The 23037-nt window shown below is 40.6% G+C and overlaps 2 protein-coding genes and 1 non-coding gene across 3 annotated transcripts; 1 reads left to right on the top strand and 2 right to left on the bottom strand.

The window, feature by feature from the left end:
- Positions 1–1784: 1784 nt before the first annotated feature.
- Positions 1785–17290, top strand: LOC111841554 (phospholipase ABHD3-like). Its single transcript, XM_023807382.2, has 9 exons — positions 1785–1932; positions 2556–2719; positions 3192–3374; positions 4346–4391; positions 7748–7860; positions 9787–9960; positions 14481–14529; positions 15110–15275; positions 16861–17290. Exons 1-9 carry the CDS (start codon positions 1804–1806, stop codon positions 17037–17039), a joined length of 1203 nt encoding a protein of 400 aa, XP_023663150.2. The 5' UTR covers positions 1785–1803; the 3' UTR covers positions 17040–17290.
- On the bottom strand, positions 13418–13490 carry trnar-ccg (transfer RNA arginine (anticodon CCG)). Its single transcript has one exon. It is a non-coding gene; the product is annotated as a tRNA-Arg (tRNA).
- Positions 16774–22994, bottom strand: LOC111841592 (jerky protein homolog). Its single transcript, XM_023807451.2, has 3 exons — positions 22878–22994; positions 17400–22668; positions 16774–17066 (listed from the first exon to the last, which is right to left on the bottom strand). Exons 1-2 carry the CDS (start codon positions 22932–22934, stop codon positions 21049–21051), a joined length of 1677 nt encoding a protein of 558 aa, XP_023663219.1. The 5' UTR covers positions 22935–22994; the 3' UTR covers positions 16774–17066; positions 17400–21048.
- Between the last annotated feature and the right edge of the window lie 43 nt (positions 22995–23037).

The following is a 23037-nucleotide window of genomic DNA, read 5'->3' on the forward strand; positions in this document are numbered from 1 at the left end:
TATCCCAAATGTAAAATATGGTGGAGGTTCTGTGATGTTGTGGGGCTGTTCTTCCTCCAAAGGCCCTGGAAACATTGCTAGGGTACATGGCATTAAGGACTCCATGAAATACCAGGACATTTTAAATCAAAATTTGGCTGCCTCTGTCAAGAAACTCAAACTGGGTCATCATTGGATCTTCCAGCAGGACAATGATCTAAGCACATGTCCAAATCTGAATAAAAAGCTGACCACAGAATCAAGCTTCTGCCATGGCCATCTCAGTCCTCTGACCTGAACCCCACTGAAAACCTGCAGACTGAGCTGATGAGGAGAGCACACAAGAGAGGGCCTAGGACCCTGGGTGATCTGGAGAGATTCTTTACAGAGGAATGGACTCAGATGCCCTGCTCTGTATTTTCCAACCTTATAAAATGTTATAGGAGAAGATTCAATGCTGTCAACAATTATGGCATGTGTTTTCGTTAAGAATACGTATTTCTCGAGGGATTTGTTTTTCTTTGAATAAACTTGTTTCAATTTTTTTTCATTCACCTTCAGTGCAAGATGAACGTACTTCAGTAAACAGTGATTTTTTTTTCTAACCCTTCTTAGAACTTTTTACAACGGGTGCCAATAATAGTGGAGGGCACTATATGTGTGTGCATATATATATATATATATATATATATATATACACACACACAGTGGTACCTCAGTTCTCGAACTCATTAGAACTCGAATTTCTTAAAAGTCGAACCAACCAGTTCGAAAAAAAATTACCTAGAGCTCGATCTGAATCTCAGAATTCAAACTGTGAACTTGTACGCGCGGGGAAATGAGTCACGGGGCACGTCTCTCAGCGGAAACAAAGGGTAAGGCTTCAGTCTCAGCCTCGCATTAGCTGTGACAGCACCGTGCATTTTTACACTAGCTGAATACATATAATTAAACAGTAAAAATACATTTAGACAATGATAGACAGTAACAGTAATTATTATTATATAATAGAATGCATTAAAAAAATAAAGATTTCTTATTAATTATTTTAATATTAATAATAAACCATTAATACGTTTAATTATAATAATATTGTGCCAAGCAGGGCGGAATGGAGACAAAGGCGCAGAAGTCAAGGTATTGGGGAACACTGAATTTAATTACAGGTAAGGCAAGCAAAATGCAGAAGGACAATACAATGCCCGGACTGGGGAAACAAACTGAAACGCGGACGAAATACAGATGGCTAATAGCACACGGAAGGAGTGGACGATCGGGGCAGGACACATTGTTTGGATACATTTATTTTCTTACTTCATAAATTTCTCTTTTGATAAATGTGCTTAGATGTGTTTAGTACAGTATATGCTCTTGTTTTATCAGTTCATTTTGTGTTTAAATGCTAAAAAACATATTTAGGTGTATTTTTTGGGGGCCGGGAACCAATTAATTGGTTTTCCATTATTTCTTATGGGGAAAATTCGATCACAACTCGAACTTTTTAGGGTTCGATCCGGAGTTCTGAATGGATTAAATTCGAGTTCTGAGGTACCACTGTGTGTCTGTGTGTGATATATAGGCTATACACACACACACACACATATATGAGTCACCGTAAGAGAACGTGCAGCGCCTTGGGGCGCCACCAGCAGGCAGTTCCGCCTTTAATCAGGGACGATCTGAACCCTGGACACGCACATGGCCAACGTCCATTCATCACTTTGCCATTCATCTTCCCCCAGCAACGCCACTTGTGTAACACGCCACTTTTGGCTCTGTCTTCATTGGCATTTACTTATGGGTAGTTCAGGGCCAGATCTGGAAATGACATTTGTGCCCAGAGATGCACCTTCTAATGCGGGGGACGCCTTCTGGAGCTCCGGAGTTGAGCTCTCTCTTATCTTCGGCTTCGGTGCTGCCTACGCCTGTTACTACTTGGGCTTCATAGCGAAGGTATGAGACACCTGATTCCGTCTTATGATTCGTGTATAACGATTTAACTCTGAATACGTCTATAAATAAAAACTTTTAAAAAAGTTATTTTTAGACTTGCTGGCATTTTTACTACGGAAGATGACGGTGTCACTAGTGAAGTTATCGCAATAATCGGTCAAACACAACTGCTTGCTAAGTGCTTACTAGTTTGTTTACAGATAAATGAATGAAAAAAATCATGCGTTTTAAAAGTAGATCCCGTTTCATGTTTCAAAACCAGTATAGCGGTAAATATGGAGCTAAAGAAAGTGCAATAACATGGAAGGAAAACTCAAAATATACATTAAATCGTATATAATCTGTTGAAAGTTAATTCATTTTCTCACCGTTGTAATGAATGATGTCATTGCGGTTATTATTACAATCTATTATGCTTATCTTTTGTTACCTCTGCCCTGTGCACCGTGCTTCCTGTGGCGTTTACGACCAAAAATGATCTAGCAAAATGCCGCTATAATTTTCTTGATGAATCAGATGATATGTTGGCGATGATGGATTTTAAAAACTTCATTTACCATCAAGTCGGGGCACCTACAAAATTGTCACCTTTTACCTAGTGTGGTCTCCTGTCTTTCTTGCAGAAACCTCAACTGATTACTGGAGGAAGTAAGTTCTGTCAGTTCTTGAGAGAGCGATGTCCTGTGGTGTCAGAAACCTACTTCCCCACATTCTGGTGCTGGGAGAGCCGAATGCAGACGCTCATCAGACCTTTAATTGCAGCCATACCAAAGATCCACTATAGAAAGTATGAATTATCTGCTGTGCAAATTAAGCCACCGAATCTTTATCATCATAGACTTCTCTTATAATCTCTCTGGTTTGTAATTCCAAATCGAAAACCCCACTCTGGACGCCCCCACTGCTCTTTCACGGTTTTGTTTTGTTTTTTGCAAGCGCAGTTTAAATTTTGACTGGCAAGAATTTCACTGCACATTGAACTGAGTATGTGACACATAACACTTCCATTTGATGTTTACTAAGTTTTAGTTTCACTTTTCCCTCTGTGCTGTGCAGATTTACCCAGTTCAAAGACATGCAGTTGTGTTTGCATGTGCCCTGCTACAGACTGGCATCCCGGGTGTAGTCCTGCTTTGTGCCAGGTGCTGCCTGGGATATCCTACACAGCCCTGACTTGCATAAGCACTGGTTTAATGGATGGTTGGGCTTATTTATAATTCACAGCATTAACATATACATGGAACTCTGTGTACTTGCAGTGAACTCATTAAGGCCGCCGATGGAGGCCAGATTTCCTTGGACTGGTGTGACAGTGAAGGGAGCCCCAGTTATGCAGATGCTTCCAGAAGGCCAACTGTCCTACTGCTGCCCGGCTTAACAGGATCAAGCCAAGAATCCTACGTCCTGCGAATGGTTTACATTTGCCGAGAACTGGGTTACAGGTTGGCATTGCTATCACTCATGGAAAATGTGCTAATACTCTACCGTCCTTCAGTGTCCCTTTTCATCGAAAGGTTTACTATATATGGAACGATATCCATCCATTTGCACATATGCTTACCTTTAACTGGAGGCCCGTTAATCTGAAATCATTTTGGATGGGAAATTTAAAACCTTAAAGTAGCTGAATGTATCTCTCTGTGCTGCTGATGAGACAAATCAACTATTTAATTCTCATGAAGGGTTAAGTTCTAGTTTGAGCCAGTTGTGGGTAGGTGCACTTTGTTTGGACCCAATGACCCGATGATTACGTAGCCGGAACAAACAAGGCAGCTCCAAAGGATAAGCCTTTATTGCTTGTTTTTGTTGGCCACACTCTGTCCCCTGCCTCTCATACACGTGTGTGAAGGAACGGAGAGTAGACATTGTGGTGTCCTGGTCAGTACACAGAGGCTGCCCTCTGCCTGTGTACCTCATTTGGCCGAGTTTTATGTCAGGCACTTCCAAACTGAAAACGTATACTAAATTCTAGCCAAAGAAACGTAAAGAAAAATGTACAAAAACAAGTAAATTGAAGTAAAACTTATTAACTCCTACACACTACAAACAGCTCATCGCTCATATTTTCTTGTGTGCTACTTAAGTTACAAATTAATTTGTATATACATATACAAATTTAATTCCTCTAATAAACAAACACAAGTATATATATCACCAAACCATATATTCATAGACACCTTTGTTTTAATATATACATTTCAACATATACCAATATAAATACTTCAGAAAGGCAGGAGAACCAAGCCTTCTTTTGCGTTTCAATGTCCAGACTGCAAAAGCACCGATTCCCCCGCCCCATATTCCCGTGTTTCATAAGAACAAAGCAGTTAGCTGGCAAGAGGAACCGAGAGACATTTTTGTGGTACCTGTTTGAGTGTGGGAATACTCTTTGAAAGGAGCCTATTTTTTTTAGGTCTGTAGTCTTCAACAACCGGGGGGTTTCTGGCGAAAAGCTTTTGGTAAGGATTTTAAAACATTCATCTGAATCAGTCAAGATATCTAACATATACGGTAATGGAAGTTTCAATATCAGTCCTGAAGTGTCACAAAATTTTCTGGTTTCGAAATACCTCGTAATTACTGATTTCTGACATAATTCCTTTAGTTACTAACGACTGACAGCTAATGGTTGCTGCCTTATGATCCACGTAGTCGTGGCTTTCCTGTGGGAAAAATGCCTTTTGAAGTTAAAAAAGTAATTATTACTAAAGAATCCAATATGATGATTACTATGTGCTTTAATGATTTTTAAATGTTTTTAATGTAATACTAAGACAGTAACATAATTCCTAAATGGGATCAGTTCTTTTACAATTAAAATGATTTTTTTTTTTTTTACATACTGATTAATATAATGTTAAATTAATCAAAGTGAATGAACGGAATTAAGGTTAGTTGTGGTCTCTGGGGTCTGTTTTACTAATCAGAAATGCACTGTAAGTAATATTTAATTCAATCAATTTATTTTTATGTAGCACCCATTAATCCCATTCCTCCAGGGGTGTTATCCAATGCCATTCTCTGATCGACACATTGTGCGTCACTTTGGACAAAAGTATCTGCTAAATTAATGTAATGTAATGGAAGAAGACACGCCTACAACATAGATCAGACAGCCATAAGTCAGACGTCTCTGAGCTACAAGAAAATCAAGCATTTCATACCTCTGTATCTCCAAGTAAGATGTTTCACAATTCATTCCAAAACATGGATGAGTTTTGAAAATGTAGAAATACTTTTCTCCGAAGTATACAGACTTACTGCAGTCATCCTGGAAAGAATAGAAAATGCTGGTACTATAGAAGTGGCTATTGTAAATAGTTAGATAGATGAAAGTTTTAGAATTGAAATATGTATTTTGAATAGATGTGACAGTGTTAACACAGTAAATCAGCTTTTTTCTTTGATGACTGCTATGTTCTACCTGCTTAAATATAATTACCATATACTGTATATAATATGGGACTCAGTGGGTCACAGTGTTGCCTCACATCATCATGCTTGGGGGGCTTCAATCACACCCCTGCTCTGTAAGCATAGAGTTTGCATGTGTTCTCCATGTCACGTGGGCTTCCTTTGGGAATTCCCGTTTCCTCCTGCAGTTTGAAAGCTGGTGTGTTAACCCAGAGATGGACCAGCATCTGGTTCCCCTGCCTTTTGTTCAGTCCTCAGTGCTTATTGGATAGCCTGCTGGATAGCATGACCATGGCCGTCACCTCTTAAAATCACGCGATAAGGGATGGGTGTGTAAGTGTGTGTATATACACCTGTTTAATAGTGTTTATTAATGCAAACAAGCCTGCACCTACAAACAGCAAATCATGTGGCTGAATCCACATGGCACACAAACAGGGTCCAGAGGCTTAGTTACTGTTTGGATAAGCATCAGAACAGATAAGACGCCTCATCTAAGTGATTTTGAATGCGATGTGATTGTTGGTGCCAGGTGTGGTGGTTTCAGCATCTGAGAAAGAGTCTTCTTTATGGGATTTTCATACACTACAGTGTCTAGAGGTTACAGAGAATGGTGTAATGAAAAAAAAACCAGTCAGGGGCATTTTTGTGGCTGAAACACCTTTTAATGAAAGTGGCCAGATTCATTTAAGCTAACAGGATGCCCACACATGCAAGAATAACAGCTCAGTGCAACAGTGGTGTACAGAAAGGCTTCTCTGAATTCACAACTCGTCAACCCTTGAAGAGGTTCGGAAGGCAAAAGAGGGACTGACCCGGTACTTATAAGGTGTACATAATAAAGCGTACTGAGCTAAGAAGTAACTCAATACAATTACAATACAGAAGTAGAAAGTACACAAGAATTGTAAATGAAAATAGAGTGGTGAAGGAGGAAAGTAACAGTAAGTTATCAAAGGAAAATAGCTATCGTTTGTATCGTTTAGTAAAATACAGTCTAGGTCCATTGAAACAGCCATTTATGAAAGGAATGTTGTCTACTGAAAGGGGTGACATGGTGGTGCAGTGGTTAGCACTATTGCCTCACACCACTGGGACCTGGGTTTAAGTCTCCACCTGGGTTACATGTGTGTGGAGTTTGCATGTTCTCCCCATGTCTTCGTGGGGTTTCCTCCAGGTACTCCAGTTTCCCCCTACAGTCCAAAGACATGCTGAGGCTAATTGGAATTACTCAATTGCCCATAGGTGTGCTTGTGTGAGTGGATGGTGTGTGAGTGTGCCCTGCGATGGGCTGGCCCCCTGTCCAGGGTTGTTCCCTGACTCATGCCCATTGCTTCCAGGATAGGCTCCAGACCCCCCGCGACCCAGTAGGATAAGCGGGTTGGATAATGGATGGATGTTGTTTACTGTTTTTGTATTTTTGTTTCATTTTATAAAATGTGGTACAAGCAAGAAGAGTAATAGGAGAAAAAAACCTAGGAGGTCCAAGGTTAGCTGGTTGTCCACCTCCGCTGGGCATGCTAACATTTTACAGGTTAGAACACAGGCTGTACGTGTTTGTTTTCAGTACTGGCTTTTGTCACTTTGAGTCGGCTCACTGCTCAGCCCTCTGTTGACCAGCAGCCCTGTCATGGTAAGAAGTTCACGTCTGCTCCAAATACAGGACATTCAGTTGTGTGCTAGAAGAAGATTGACAAAGTGAGTCAAAACAGGTGCTGATATGTGGTTGGCCAAAGCAAAGAGAAAAACAAGATGCCAGCCATTCACTATGTTTACATGCACAGCTAAGTCAAGCTATGGTTATAGCTTGACTACGCCATTTAATTTGACTAGTTTTTATGGCACTGGAATACCAACGCCTTGAAGTGCCGTACTTTTGGTCCCTTGGAAAAGCACCCTTTAGTTGAGCGGTGAATTGGACAGCTTTACAGCGCTGTACATTTCGTGTGTGCTGTACATTCTCTAGTATGCTGCACACTTGAAGTACTGGCTTCGTCTGTTACCTCTGGGTCAAAGCCCAAGGGGCAACCATGGAGCATGTGCAAGTGCGCCTGGGCCAGTTTGAGTCTGATTGAACGTATACACGCAGGAAATCGACTCCCAATCACATTACTGTATGTGCGTGTCTTAGTCCGACTTTGAGAAATTTGATTTAGTGCCACTTCAGTCAAACATACATGTTTACATGTAATTGAAAGTCCGGATTTAGTCGGACTAACAAACTAACTTGAATTTTCTTAGTGTGCATGTAAACGTACCGAGTGACTCGACACCCTGGAAACACCTTTACTGTGTCATGTACAAACAATGACCCTGCAACACAGAATATAATCTGCTAATCTGCTAACTAATGCTCTGTGCTGTTTCAGAGCTCATCACGAGATCCCACTGTCTTTTCCAGACCCCAAGAACATACTGTGCTGCTAACACTGAAGACCTTCAGGATGCGATTGCACACATCAAGAGCATCTACCCGTCTGCCCCTCTGATTGCAGCTGGAGTTTCAATGGGAGGGTGAGAATCCAATGGTCTCCTAGATTTTATCAGTTCTCATTCATAATAAGACTATAGTTTTATAGTGATTAAGCCACAATTAAGGAGAATGACAAGGAATCTGAGAGTGGCATACAACATTAATATTATTACACATTATTAGGGTAAGACTCAGTAAGTAAGACTGTGTGGCTCAGCAGGTTAGGATGCTGTGCCTGTGATCAGATGGCTGTCGGTTTAAATCCCAGGGTCAGCAGAGTGATGTCACCATTGGGCCCGTGGGCAGGACCCTTATCCCTCAGTTAATCCATGGACTCTTACTATGCTTTCACTTATATGTCACTTTGGATGAAGGCATGTGCTAAACAGATGAATTATAATTTATCTGTACTGATTCGGTCCACACTGTAGTAGCCTGGTATAGACTAATATTGTCTTAATTTAGCTTAAAATATCAAGAAGATCCTACTATTTTTATTGGATATAAAAGAACAATGCTTGAGTGCTTTATATTTTCATTAAAATACCACATAGGATTATAGATGGTAAAGGGAATCTAACGATGACCGTTGACAAACACCAGTCCTGCTTATGTTGTCAACCTTTAAAAATATGTGTGCATAGCTTCCATGATAATGAAGGACTTCGACATCTTCTTTATCCATACCAAAGTCACACGAGTAATAGTAATAGAAAACACAACAGCCCATGTGAGTGAAAAACAAGGTCAAGTGTTTCTCTCTTGGGTTACTTCACTTATATATCCAGATAGGTGACTGTAACGTCTAGGAATTTATGATGTATTTTATTACTGTATGATAGGCAAACATTGTGATCATATCAACTTATCACAGAAACAGGGCGTTGTCAAGTGGCCTGTATCCAGCAGCATTCAAAGTACTTCCAGAAGGATCTAATCATATCAGTAGATGTGTTGGTTTCTATTGTAAAAAACACCGACTTAAGTGTTAAATGTAATTGGTCATAAAGTATATATGCAGCTTTAAATTAAAGTGGTCCCCAAGTGTTTATAGAACGGGGAAGTTGTAGTAAAAAGAAGATCAACTATTTGTAATAATGAGTAGAGTTTCCAGGCATGAGTTTGCAACTCAGGGCTTTAGAACGCTGTTACCGGGAGGTCAATGGTTCAAATCCTATATCAGCATAGTGATTTCACCATTAGGCTGTTGAACAAGGCCCTTAACCTCTAATGCTCTGTTTCTGCTTGCTATGGACTCTCTCAGGCCCAATTCTGCTTTTGACAGATTTGTACATCTGGTCAGGATACATTTTATATCCATGGTCTGTTGGTTTTATTTTGTAATTACTAAGTGCCTCCTTTGTGTATCACCTAATACTTCCTCTGAAAAATATCGTATACAGTGCTCCCTTTATCACTGCATATTTGACACTGAATGTGGTATTCATACAACATTCATTTTGGTATTCATACAAATATATCATTAGATAAAAGGAACCTGAGCTAACGAATGACACATTTATTACTTATTTCATTTAATGACAAACACAGCTGACCAACACAAATTTCAGATTGTGTGGAAAAGTAATTGCCTCCTAGTTTAACCAAACCAATTAAATGGATAATTAGAGTCAGATAACTGGTGATCCCCAACGTGTTAAATATTGTGTTTTTATGGAAGTGATGTAAAATTGAGAGAGCAGGTTCAGCCAGTTCCTGGAGCAATAAGCATTAAAAGCCTTGCTCAAGGACCCAATGGTGACATCACTCTACTTACAAAAAGATCTGAACAAATGACCTTACAATTATGGGCACAGAGGTCTAACCCACTGAGCCGCACACTGCCCCCTATCAGTGCTGGGAATCTTCATTACCTTATATATGGGATAGTAATAGCCTTCACTGAGCAGTACCCAGAGGCTCAGTGTAATGACTTTTAAGGACGAGCAGAGTCATTTCTTTCTTAGGATGCTCCTGGCAACCTACCTGGGACGTGTGGGGAAGGACACCTGCCTGCAGGGGGCAGCAGTCTTCTCGGCTGGCTGGGACGTATTCGAAAGCACTGCCTCGCTGGAGAGACCTCTCAACCACCTGCTCTTCAACTGGTACCTGGTCAGCTGCCTGAAGGCTTCTCTTTATAGGTCAGTGAGGGAGGGACCTTAAGGGTCGTGCTGAGTGATGAGTGAAACTCTGCCGCTGATTGCTCTAAAGTGAATCGTGATGTCTCCTGTCCCAGAATTTGTCAAAAGGCAACACAAATTCACAAACAAACAAATACCACCCCTCTAAGCTAAAAAAAATGTGCATGCGTAAAATGTGTGTTCTATCAAGAACTAATTACAAAACAAGAGCATGTAGGAAAAAAAAATTAAATTGGCTTCCCTTATACGACCTCATCTATACATCATCTATCCACACAACCTGTCAGGGGTGTATACAGGGGCAGAACCACAGGAACACTGGCCCCAGCTGAAAGCTGATTGGCCCCCAGTGTGCCCCTCCCTGATTCCAAACATATCATTGGCTAATGAAAAGGTTTGTCCCTCTCTATGAGTTATGCTCCCTTCCATGCCCCCACCCATAAAAAAAATCTTAGAATTGCCATTGTAACATGTTATCTAGTACAGCATTATGATGAACTTTTAGCCTATCCCAGGAAGTCCATTGTCTGAGGTGGAACAAGCCTTAGGTGACTCACCAGTGTCTGAGGTGGAGCACACCATAGGCGTCTCACCGGTGTCTGAGGAGGGACACACCATAGGCGTCTCACCGGTGTATGAGGAGGGACACACCATAGGCGTCTCACCGGTGTCTGAGGAGGGACACACCATAGCCGTCTCACCGGTGTCTGAGGAGGGACACACCATAGGCGTCTCACCAATGTCTGAAGCAGGGCATGCCCTATGCGGCTCACCAGTGTCTGAGGAGGGACACACCATAGGCGTCTCACCAATGTCTGAAGCAGGGCATGCCCTATGCGTCTCACCAGTGTCTGAGGAGGGACACACCATAGGCAGCTCACCAGTGTCTGAGGAGGGACACACCATAGGCGTCTCACCAGTGTATGAGGAGGGACACACCATAGACAGCTCACCAGTGTCTGAGGAGGGACACACCATAGGCGTCTCACCAATGTATGAGGAGGGACACACCATAGGCGTCTCACCGGTGTCTGAGGAGGGACACACCATAGCCGTCTCACCGGTGTCTGAGGAGGGACACACCATAGGCGTCTCACCAATGTCTGAAGCAGGGCATGCCCTATGCGGCTCACCAGTGTTTGAGGAGGGACACACCATAGGCAGCTCACCAGTGTCTGAGGAGGGACACACCATAGGCGTCTCACCAGTGTTTGAGGAGGGACACACCATAGGCGTCTCACCGGTGTCCGAGGAGGGACACACCATAGCCGTCTCACCGGTGTCCGAGGAGGGACACACCATAGCCGTCTCACCGGTGTCCGAGGAGGGACACACCATAGGCGTCTCACCGGTGTCTGAGGAGGGACACACCATAGGCAGCTCACTGGTGTCAGAGGCAGGGCATGCAATAGGGCAGTGTTTTTCAACCTTGGGGTCGCGACCCCATGCGTGGTCGCCTGGAATTCAAATGCAAAAAGTATTTTTTCAACTAATTATTATTCTTTTAAAAATGATGATTAAAACACCACATACAATTAGAGGTGGGCGAAACATCGATTTTATCAATTAGTTCGAATTTACAGTTCAGGACGATGTGTTTTTATGAAAATCGATTTTATTACTTATTTTACACGTGAGCGCCAAAAGCGGAACTAATGCGACGCACCGTTCTTCACGGGTAAATTAGCGCATCGCACCCAAACACTGTAGTAGATTCACAAACAATATGGCAACGACAGAGGGAAAGCTGGAGCTTGTGCCCAAGAAAGGTGTTGCTACATCTGTAATATGGAATTGGTTCGGTTTTGCGCCGTCGGACACAGACCAAACAAGTCCTCGTTGCAAAGTCTGTTTAAAAACTGTTGCAACCAAAAGAAGCTGCAAGACAAATTTATTCCAGCATCTAAACCAGAGGCACGCAGCGGAGTGGGAGAAGTGCAGCTCCCAGCGAAATGAAAATACCCGCAGCACCAGCACAACATCCCAAGTTAAGCAAGCAACCGTCCCTGACACGTTTTCGAGCTGTGTGCCATATGATAAGAATGGGGCACGGTGGAAGGCGATAACAAACGCTGTCGTGATGTATATTGCAAAAGACATGGTGCCCATACATACTCATGATACTGTGGAAAAGCCGGGATTCATTAACATGCTAAAAGTTTTTACAAGTTTCTAAAAGTGTTTACAATGGCGTGGTCTGCCATCTCACTTACAAGCATCTTTTTTGGCTTATCAGATGCACTTTAACCCTAAAGTAAAAAAAAAAACAAAATAAAGTTAAAACTTGTTTTGAACCATTTGTCATCTGTAGTTTGATTTTGAGTAGGGGAGGGGAAAATCGATTAAAATCTAAAATCGGATTCATTTTGAAAAAATCTGAGATTTTATTTTTTGGCCATTTCGCCCAGCTCTACATACAATCTTAAACAACTGTATTCTTTCACGCTCATAAATATTAATAAACATAAATGAGTTAAAATAAAATGATCACGATCACCTTCAGCCTTGTAAAGACATGCTCACCCATACTGTAAATGTGATCAGGGAAAATAAAATGTGACTTTGTGCACTAATCTAGCTACTCTGTACTTGCAACAAGGCCTAACAAACATGATCAAAAACTAATTCTAGAAATCTGTGATGTCAAAATGGGGTCACAGGCCAAAAAAGGTTGGGAACCACTGTGCTAAACTAACATATGTATCTGCAATATGTCTAATACATTAGCAGTATTTTGTTAATCTGTGTGAGGAAATTCGGTAGCTTTCACATATACTGTATAAGTAGTTTTATTTTTACCACTTCTTCCCGCTACTCTATTTGTTTCACTTGCTTACCTTCTGAGTATATATAAAAAAGAAACGGAAAATAAACAAATATGTTTCGATTTATTTGAGTTTAATTAAATGGAATGATGAACATGGACACGAACGTGGAGCTTTTCAGAACATGCCATCCCGTCCAAGCACCCGGCTGATTCCTTCTTGGGGTGTCCGGTTACGTCCCCCGGCACTCAGAGCGCGGCAATTGTAGTTTCTGTAGACGATTCGCCTGTATATTATTATTATAATTATTATTTTAATTTAGTCGTTCTTGTTGATTTTGTGCAGTAGATAAATAATAGAGTATTTGTTTTGATTAAATTAATTTTAAGATAATTCCATTTTGCGGGAGTCCCGCGATTAATTCTTTTCTCCCACAACCCGCACATACATGAGGACCTTACCGCCCGCACCCGCATTCACCCATCAAATCTTGTCCCGCGGGAATGCAGGTCTCTAGTGTGTGGTTATGGCAGGTGCACGAGGTTGGATTAGGGGCCCAATATTAGAGAGACACACAAATGGAAATGAGTTTTGAGGCCAGGGCATATGATTAGCTAGTGTCCAGTACTCCTGGGGTTAAGTGCTCAATGGAACTATATAAATATACAGCACATCCACCCTCAATCCCCAGTCAACCCAGATGGGACTCGAACCCACAATCTCCAGCTCCGGAGGCTGGTGCCTTATCCATTAGGCCACTGGGTCACATTGAAGGTTTTAATTTAAGCAATATTTGTCAGTGTTTTACTGTAGTGCAGCGATTCAGCACTTTAAAGGTCTTATTCTACGCCTTTATTTTGATTTTCACGAATCTTTGAGCAAAATGTAATTCCACTGATATCAGAAAAAGAAGTCAGCAAGAAAATAAGAAGCAGCTTTTCAGTACAGATGAAGAATGTTTGTGTCAGAGTTCTGTATTATCAACCAGAAACGGATGATTTTTGCACTCTGTTTAAGGAGAGAACCATGTACACTTACACAGAAGAGTTTGGGCCAACACTGTTGTAACATCCTATAATCCTTTCAATGGATTAGTAATAAAATGAATAGTCGACACTGAGTGGTGCTGAAGGAGTGATAATATGGCTGAATGGGCAGCCTCACGCTAGCAGGGCTGGGGACTCTAGTTCTTCCTCTGTGCATGTGTACAATTTGCATTCTCTACCTGTATCATGTGGGTTACCTTCAGTTCAAAGCAATGTAGTTAGGCTGTCTAGCATTTCCATATTACTGTGTGTGTGTGCTCTGTGATAGACTGGCATCCTCTCAAGGCTGAAACCCAGCCTTATTGAAATTGGACTACAACCACACAGGGAAAATATGCAAACTCTACACACAGGGAGCCATGGCTGAGCCCTTATCACAGAAGTGTGAGGAAACCACTGCGCCACTATACCACTCCTGCCCAACACTATAATGTGACAATGAATTAGCATCCTTTCCAGAATTTCCCTTGTGCTTCCCAGGATAGGTTCCAGTTTCATTGTGATTCTGGAAAAGCAGATATGGAGGATGATCTGGAAGCTTAATGGCTTTAACTTTCATTTATTTTTAGTCTCCATTCAATTGTATATTTTATCTTGAAAATGGAATTTCTTATTCAAAATAAATATGTATGTATTATTGTACATGTATCATCCATTTTGGAGTTTTATAATTGTGGCAGGTCGTATTCTCTTTTGCTGTTTCTTACAGACAGAAGAGTGTTTTTGAGAATGTTATTGACATCAACCATGTAATGAAGGTGAGTGTTTGTCTGCTTTGTCCTTCAGTGTCTGCCTGTAGAATAACTATAATTTTATTTGGTATTGCATAACCTAAGACAGGCATGGAGATTACTGCTCCACCAAGTGTTCAAATCCAGCATCGGAAATCATCTTATAGAAATTGCTGAGCATAAAAGTGATTAATGCAAAAACATCCTTCTTAAACTTGGTTTTGAGACCGAAGCATATGCTAAACAGTTTAAATTCCCTCTGGTGTTAACTATTCTGTTGAAAAAAAAAATCCCTTCCTCATATATATATATATATATATATGTTAACGATACGATGTTGGGGAAGTGATTTATCCACCAATAAAAAATAATATTGCTGTTTGTTTCTTCTTGGTTTGTTCCTTAATCTAAAAAAAAAGAAAATTATTTACATTGATTGAAGGTGAAAAGGAATTAAAAAAAAGTTGATCTCTTTTTAGAATTCCCTACAGACAAAGAGTTATTGGGTATTGAAAAATGCTACGTTAAAATGGTAATGACACACTCCAAATAAAGAGTATAATCATTCTGCAGTGTCAGGGTGCTTAATGTTTATGCATATTTGTAGGCAAGAACCATCCGAGAGTTTGACGAGAGGTTCACGTCCGTCATCTTCGACTATGCGACCAATAATGACTATTACCGAGAGGCCAGCCCTGTTCATCGCCTAAAATCAGTACAGATCCCCATGCTATGCTTGAATGCAGCTGACGACATTTTCTCCCCTGGTTACGGTAAGCTCACGACGGGTGAAACTCCTCAGCTAAATTCAGAGACCTCCATGTGGCCTGTGGATGAGAACCATGACACTGATGCAGCCAGCTGGGGGAGGTCATTCAGGGAGGTGTAGGAGATGATGACCGATGAATTACAAACCTCAGTATCCCAATTATTTATGGCCAGTGATACGGGGACTTAAAAAAGATCAAAACAATTACATCTGAAATTATAACATCTATTACACCGATGTATCTACTTAGTAAGTAAAGTGTAATGCAAGCTAATAGTTGCTAAATCAAATTTAGCTTTAATGTAATTCCCTGGTCCAGGTTTAATTATATGGTATAAAGCAAAATTGAAACACAGGCATGAAATACCTGTAAGCATCTAGCTGTAATGTTGGAGGATTCATGTAGGCGGTATAAGTTTTCTTTTTTATTCAGAGAGTAAATACAAAATTTCCTGTCATTCATTACAATAAAAGCAATGTTGAATTCTCCCCAAACGAGCTCGATGTGCTGAATGGCCTCCTCTTGTTCATAAATTTCTTATGTTTTTATGTAATATTAGTGATTGGCCTTAGTTTAACATGATTTGTTGCCCAAATCCTGACTAATTATCCACAAGTTAGACTCCTCAAAGTGCCTAGAAAATCACATCCCACACATGGTAAGAGTTTTCTGAGCCTTTAAAATCACACAGCTGAATACAAATGTGTCAGGGGCAGCATGGTGGCTCGCTGGGGGGTGCTGCTGCCTTAAACCTCCGGCACTGGAGCTTTGAATATCGCCTCTGCTGGGGGGGTGTGTGGTCTCCTAGTGTTATGTGGGTTTCCTGCTGCATTTGGGCTAATTGGTGTCTCTAAATTGCCCGCAGTGTATGAATGTGTATGTGCCCTGTAATGAATTAACATCCCATCCAGGATGTAGCCCATGTGCCCTGTGCTGCCTGGAATAGGCACCAGGACTCTCGGGAAATCTGTCCAGGATTAGCGGTGATAAGACAGGTGGATAAATGTTCAAAGAATTATACTATAGACTGTCATATATATTCGAGCTGGATACCACTGTACTCACTGCCTGCAGAGAAACAGTTCATCTTCTGAAAAGGTATAAATCCTAGAAATTATCATCCTTTTCTGAGTGCCCTTATTTCATATGAAGGATGTGGTTTTAGTAAATCGCCTTCAAGCAAACTGATACATTACAAATGCTCTCAGTAATACACATTTGATTGAAGGCCAAATCAAGAAACATAATAATAAACATCCTAAAAGCATACAGGAAATTGCTTAGTAAAGTTTTTTAGGTGAATAAATTATATAAGCTGAAATATTAATTACCCAAAACATAGATATGCAAAATATCAATGAATCAGCAGACAATTAAAGTGGTATTTTATAAATGTGAAGTACAATTGTCCGATGCCCATTTTTAGAGTACCATTCCCTGTTTAACATTGGGTAAAATTTGTAACTGGATTCTGAAACATCTTGTAAAAAAGAATATTGGCTCACTAATAAATCCTTTTATTGATGCTGTACAGTTACATGTCATGTTCCTGCCCCCACGTGACCATTCATTTCCTTCTCGTCCTCAGCCATTCCTGTGGAGAGAGTGAAGCAAAACCCAAATCTAGCCCTCCTGGTCACCTCTCACGGGGGCCACATCGGCTTCCTTGAAGGACTGTGGCCCCGTCATAGCACCTACATGGACCGTGTGTTCAGGCAGTTTACAAAGGCCCTTATTGAGCAAGGGAGCGGCCTCCAAGACCTCTGAAGCAAGCTTCCCCGTGGCTGTCATCCTCTGTAATAGCGGCACAATGTCCAGGGTAAACGTGACTATGTACAATCAAAGTTTACCCACACAGCATTTATAACAATGCTTTACAAAACATACAGTTTCCTGAAGCCAATTCCAGCTGGTACACAAATTACAGTGAGAGCAGAGGGAGTAGGTCCTATTTGCATTCATTATAATAAGTTTCTGTGCTATTTATTCTATTATTAAACCTTCTTGTGAAACAGTAATGCCTGGTTTATGTATGTCTTATGTTAAATGCTGTTTAAGTGACTGCTGTATATATACACATACACACATATTAGCACAAAAAGTAAGGAAATTTGTGTTTGGTCTTACCGTTGTAAATCCTGTTTATTTCCTTTTTTAAATTATGCCACATTTGTAAAGAAAATGCATTTGTGGGCTAAGCAGCATAGTTGAGTATGTGGGTTGCGCCCATGAAAAACTTTCCATCTATGCCAATGCCAAACAGCTGATTCTGTGACTCTTGTTTTGAGCTTCTGGTAGTCCAGGTGCTGACAGTCAGCTGCCTGATTGGTGCCTGATTAGCAGCACCTGTGACCATGGACCCTGCTACAGTGGTCAGTTGGAGTCTGCTCCCAGCATGCCATGTTTGACTGCTCTGGATGGGGCCAGTGTCATAGGGCAACTTCAAGCTGGTGTTCCACAAAACCAGGTTGCTGCATTATTTGGAGTGAACCCTAGTACCATCTCCAAATTGAAGGCCAAGTTCCATATAATGGGGATGTCAGAGACAGAAAGCGAAGTGGGCGTCCCAAGAAGACACCACCACAAGAAGACTCACCCTGTCAGCCCACAAATGCATTTTCCTTACAAATGCGGCACCAGTTTAAAGGGAAAAGAACAGGCTTTCCAATGGTATAAGATTTATTGCCAAGCACACAGCAAAGAAATAATCAACCAAACACAAATATCCTTACTTTTTGCGCTAAGTTTATATGTGTTTGTGTTCATATTATTAAGTTATATGTATCGATTTTCTTTAGATGCAGCTTGATGTTGGATCAGTTTCAGCAGCCATTTAATTTCTTCCCTAAACACTTTTAAACACTCTTTAAAATAAAGTGTTTCCCCTACCATTATATTATGGGGGCGGCGCCCCCCCTTGAAGGTCAAGTTAATTTTATTTAATTTTATTTTCTATATAGCGCCAGAACACAACAGAAGTCATTTAAGGTTATCTTTCCTATAGAATAAGTCTATACATTGTCCTTTTATTAAACAAACTAAATAGCCTTATGTTATTTATCTTATTTACACAACAGCCTGTCATTTTTGTCTCTACACAGTCGCGCGTTTACAATTCTCCTCTGCTCTCTGTATCGCCCCGATGTGCGTGCACAGACACGTGCGCGCACACACAGGTGAGCACACTCCCACCAGCGGACAGAGAGCGCGTCGGAAAATATGTCGCGTCAAGCACCTGAAAAGCAGGCAAAAATATCTGTGTTTTTTGACAAGTGTCATTAAAAGGAACACCATGAATCCTGTCGGTGTCCGTCTGCCCCCCCCCCAAAAAAAGCTGTAAAACTAGGGCTGAACGATTTATCGATTTCAAATCGAAATCGCGATTTGAAACAACGCCATTAGCAAATCGCAAAGGCTGCGATTTAGGACATTATACAGCACATCGGACCCAGGGTTTAAAACTGTTGTAAGAATAGTTTTCCAATCTCATACCGTGCTCCCTATGTGACAGTCATTCTTACCAATCACAAGCGCCGTGCTCCTTATGTGACAGTCATGCTCACCAATCAGAAGTGGCCCGAGGCGACTGAATACACGACCACAAACAACAAACACGTGAAACCCGAAGAAAATGTTGCATTCGCGTTGTGGAAAAAATACTGATTCCGCTACTGAGCTGTAAGTGAATTGCCTTCCTATTTCATGGTCCGAGATTGTTTCAGAAAGGTCAATAGAACCGGCGACCTCCTTTTAAACACCAGCTACGATATACTTCAGCGTATCACACCTTTTGTTTTTGTTAATGGGAAATCACATTAGCATATAACCCATCAAAACAACAATGAGACGGTCGGTAATCCTCACAGCAGCAGAGTCTGTGACCCCTAGAAATGCCGTAAAATCCATAATACAGTCGTGTTTATGTCATATGTTTTTGTGCTCATTGATTTAAGTATTGATTTCCATAGATTAATCTTGTGAAATTAATCTTAATACCACAACAGTAATAAAATTAAAGCCTCTCTAACACAAATACTAAAAGAACAGATCTCTTTAATCGTTATTACAGTTGGGTATGGGCATGGTCTTATTATTTTAAAAAGATATAAAAAAGTGACGCATATAATGTTTTCTCCTTCGTTTTATATTTGTCAGAACAACAGGACTATGGAGTTAATTTTGTGCCAAAAGTATTAATCAAAATTTTGAAAACCGCAAGCAAATCATTAAGTATCAGAATGAAAATATGTTTTCCAAATATCAAAAATAAATATTTTTCCCTTCTTCTCTAATTTGTTTTGCTTCTGGAATGTTTTTCTTTGCTTTTGGATTTTTTTTTTTGCTCTTGGAATGCTTTTTTGCTTCTGACTTTTGGCAAACAAAAATATTCCCTCATTTAAAATGCATACAAAAATGCATTTATTGTATAAAATTTGCCAAACTTTAAATTTATACATAGTTATAAAATCAAATTACAAATATAGCAGCATCAATTTCATCCAAAAATATCATACAAAATACAGTGGTCCTACCTCAGAACTCAAATTTAATCTGTTCAGAATTCTGGATCGAATCCTAAAAAGTTCGAGTTTTAATTTTCCCCATAAGAAATAATGAAAAACCAATTAATTGGGTCCCGGCAGCAAAAAATTACACCTATATGTTTTTTTTTTTTTTTGCATTTAAACACAAAATGAACCGAATAAAACAAGAAGAGCATATACTGTACTAAACACATCTAAGCACATTTATCAAAACAGTAAAGCAAGAAAATAAATTTATCCAAACAATGTGTAAAGTTAAAAAAATGTGTCCTGCCCCGATCGTCCACTGCTTCCGTGTGCCACGCCCCCTCGTTAACCCCATGTGATCAGCTGTTTCTGGTTGTTGTCTTTAGTCCTCTGTATTTAGTCCGTGTTTCAGTTTGTTTTCCCAGTCCGGTAATTGTATTGTCCGTCTGCATTTTGCCCGCCTTACCTGTAATTAAACCCCGTATTCCCCGATACCCTGACGTCTGTGCCTTTGTCTCCGTTCCATCCCCACTGGGCAGGACAATATGATAATTAAATGTATTAATGGTTTATTATTAATATTAAAATAAGAAATCTTTATTTTTAAATGTATTTTATTATGTAATAATAATTACTGTTACTGTCTATCATTGTCTAAATGTATTTTTACTGTCAAATATATGTATTCAGCTAGTGTAAATGTGCACGATGCTATCACAGCAAATGCGAGGCTGAGACTGAAGCTGAGAGACATGCCGCGTGACTCATTTCCCCGCGCGTACAAGTTATCTTAGGTCAGTGTTCACGGTTTGACTTCTGAGGTTCAGATCGAGTTCTAGGTAATTTTTTTTTCCCCCTGGTTGGTTCGTCTATTAAGAAATTTGAGTTCTAATGAGTTCGAGAACTGAGGTACCACTGTACTGATGTCCCACTGAGCTAAGAATTTTAGTACAGCATTGTCCTTTTCAGAACTTGGTAAAGTACTATTCAATGTCTCAATCTGTAAAGGCATTGAAAGACCAAACGGTGTAGGAGATGATGACCAATGAATTACAAATTAACCAAAACAAACTTGGTCAAAAGCACATTTGGTCACATCTCTGGGGTTTCAAGTATATTATTACAGCTAATTTATGAACATAGTCCACCATTTTAAAAACAAGACAAGCAATGTTTCTCTGCAGGATAACCAGCTTGAAAACAAATACATAATGCCTGGCCCAAACCCCTTTCAGGATTGGCATCTCATATATAACTCACCTAATTTAGAATAAGTGAGATTTTGAATGATCAGGAGGCGAACTGGCCGTCACACATTTCCGTGCTTTGCATCTTTGATTCAGGAACTCATTTGCGATTATGTGAAGGCTCATAACTTGATCAGCAGTCATACAGGTTGACTGCTCTGCAAAGGAAATGAATGTGCTCAAGCCTTTAGCTGCTTCTGACCAGGAAATCTTACGTTTTGGTTCTTCCTCCCCATCACTCTCCAAATCCTCCTTGACGTCTTGATTTTGTAACACAAATTCAATAATATCTTCATCATTAATTGTCAGTGTAACAGGAACATCTTTGTCGACTTGTAGCCATTCATCAATTACTTTCTTCCTCACTTTAATTTCTTTCCCTGATCCAACAACCAGGTCAATTATTTCTTTGGAGAGTGAGCATCCATTAAGTGTCTCAATGCCATCAAACTTATTCTCTTCCATTTTAGGGAGAAACACAGCTACACGATATAGGTTATGCCAACATCGCTGTAGTGTCTCTTGCTGAACATCATCCCATGCCAGAGATGCCATGAATGCTGCATCCTTCACATTAAAGTTCTCCTGAAAGTCTGCAATTGAGCCCTCATACACCAAGAGTTTGCGCATTAAGTTACGACGATAATGCATTTTGAAATTCTGAATAAAACCTTCACCCATTGGTTGGATAAGACCCGTCACATTACGGGGTACAAACAGCACATATACATTATCCACAACAAGTTCTTGTGCGGGAGGGTTAGATTTGTAATTATCCAACAGAAGGACAACTTTACTATGTTCAGGCAGGCCCTTAATGAGTAAATTTTCTTTAACAGCAGGCACAAATGCATGCCGGAACCAATCCAAAAAGATTTCACTGCTCAGCAAGGCATTTGACTGTGCACGATAGTCAACAGGTATAAATGAAAGGTTCTTGAAACAAGGTGGAGTCTGATTTTTTCCTATAACACATAACTTAAGCTTATGCGTACCAGCCATATTTGCACACATTAAAACAGTAAGGCGATCCTTATTCAGCTTTGCCACTTTGCCTTTACATGCTAAGGTACTTGCAGGTAAACATCGATACAGCAGCCCAGTTTCACTGGCATTGTAAATCTGCTCTGGGGTTAACACCAGTTCATCAACAAGCTCAGCGAATTTCTCTTTAAACTCTTCAGCTGACGGTCGATTGGCAGATTTTTGATGATCTGACAAATCGAACCGTCGTATGCCGTGACGAATTTTGAATCGCGCCAGCCAGCCATCAGAAAACTTGCAGTCGCTTTTTAAATTCATCTTCTCAGTGAACTCTTTGGCTTTCTCCTGCAGCAGAGGCCCAGTGATGCGGGCGCCCTCCAAACGCTGTTTGCAAAACCACTCATACAGGACTTTATCTAAATGTTTTAGGCGAGCCTGTTGAAGTGTATGTCGTGACTCTATAGCAAGAGTACTTTCAGACTTTTTCATAAAATCTCTCAGCTTCTGGGCCTTACTCTTGATATCATAGATAGTAGAAGATCCAATATTATATTCCTTCATAATAGTGGTGCGGCTGTCCCCCTTCTCCAGACGATCACATATTTCTATCTTCTCCTTGATACTCAGTACTACCCTCTTTCTTTTGTTTGACGTCTCCATGTTGAGAGAACAATGAAGTTATGTCAGATAAAGACGGATATTCGATGCAACAGAAGAGATCGCGACGTAAACAATAGCGGGACAAGCGGGAGGCACGCGCAGGAACCGATATATGTATTGCGGAATTCTTCGTTGTTTCTTATTAATTAGCTAGTTTGCTGTGAATTTCAGAATTGTGCTAGTTACTTGAGTGTGCCGGTTACCTGAACACCGGATAGGAGAGCTTTTTCTATAATTCGCCCTGTCACTTTCGTGTGCATTTCAAGCAGCAGAACTATCTGCTGAGTCCAAACGGAAGGGTAGCTGTTAATCAAAATGGTCGCCCAATAGGAGTTGTGTCGTACCGGATGTCCCTCCCACAGA

Source organism: Paramormyrops kingsleyae, chromosome 1, assembly GCF_048594095.1.
Source record: "Paramormyrops kingsleyae isolate MSU_618 chromosome 1, PKINGS_0.4, whole genome shotgun sequence".
NCBI classification, from domain to species: domain Eukaryota; kingdom Metazoa; phylum Chordata; class Actinopteri; order Osteoglossiformes; family Mormyridae; genus Paramormyrops; species Paramormyrops kingsleyae.

Bases quoted from the DNA above. Each gene is read 5' to 3' on its own strand.
- LOC111841554 (XM_023807382.2), top strand. From the start codon at position 1,804: ATGACATTTGTGCCCAGAGATGCACCTTCTAATGCGGGGGACGCCTTC. The intron at 4,392-7,747 runs GTAAGGATTTTA...TGTCTTTTCCAG, and splicing joins TTTCTGGCGAAAAGCTTTTG to ACCCCAAGAACATACTGTGC. The intron at 14,530-15,109 runs GTGAGTGTTTGT...GCATATTTGTAG, and splicing joins ACATCAACCATGTAATGAAG to GCAAGAACCATCCGAGAGTT.
- LOC111841592 (XM_023807451.2), bottom strand. From the start codon at position 22,934: ATGCACACGAAAGTGACAGGGCGAATTATAGAAAAAGCTCTCCTATCC. The intron at 22,669-22,877 runs GTAACCGGCACA...CTCAACATGGAG, and splicing joins CTCTCCTATCCGGTGTTCAG to ACGTCAAACAAAAGAAAGAG.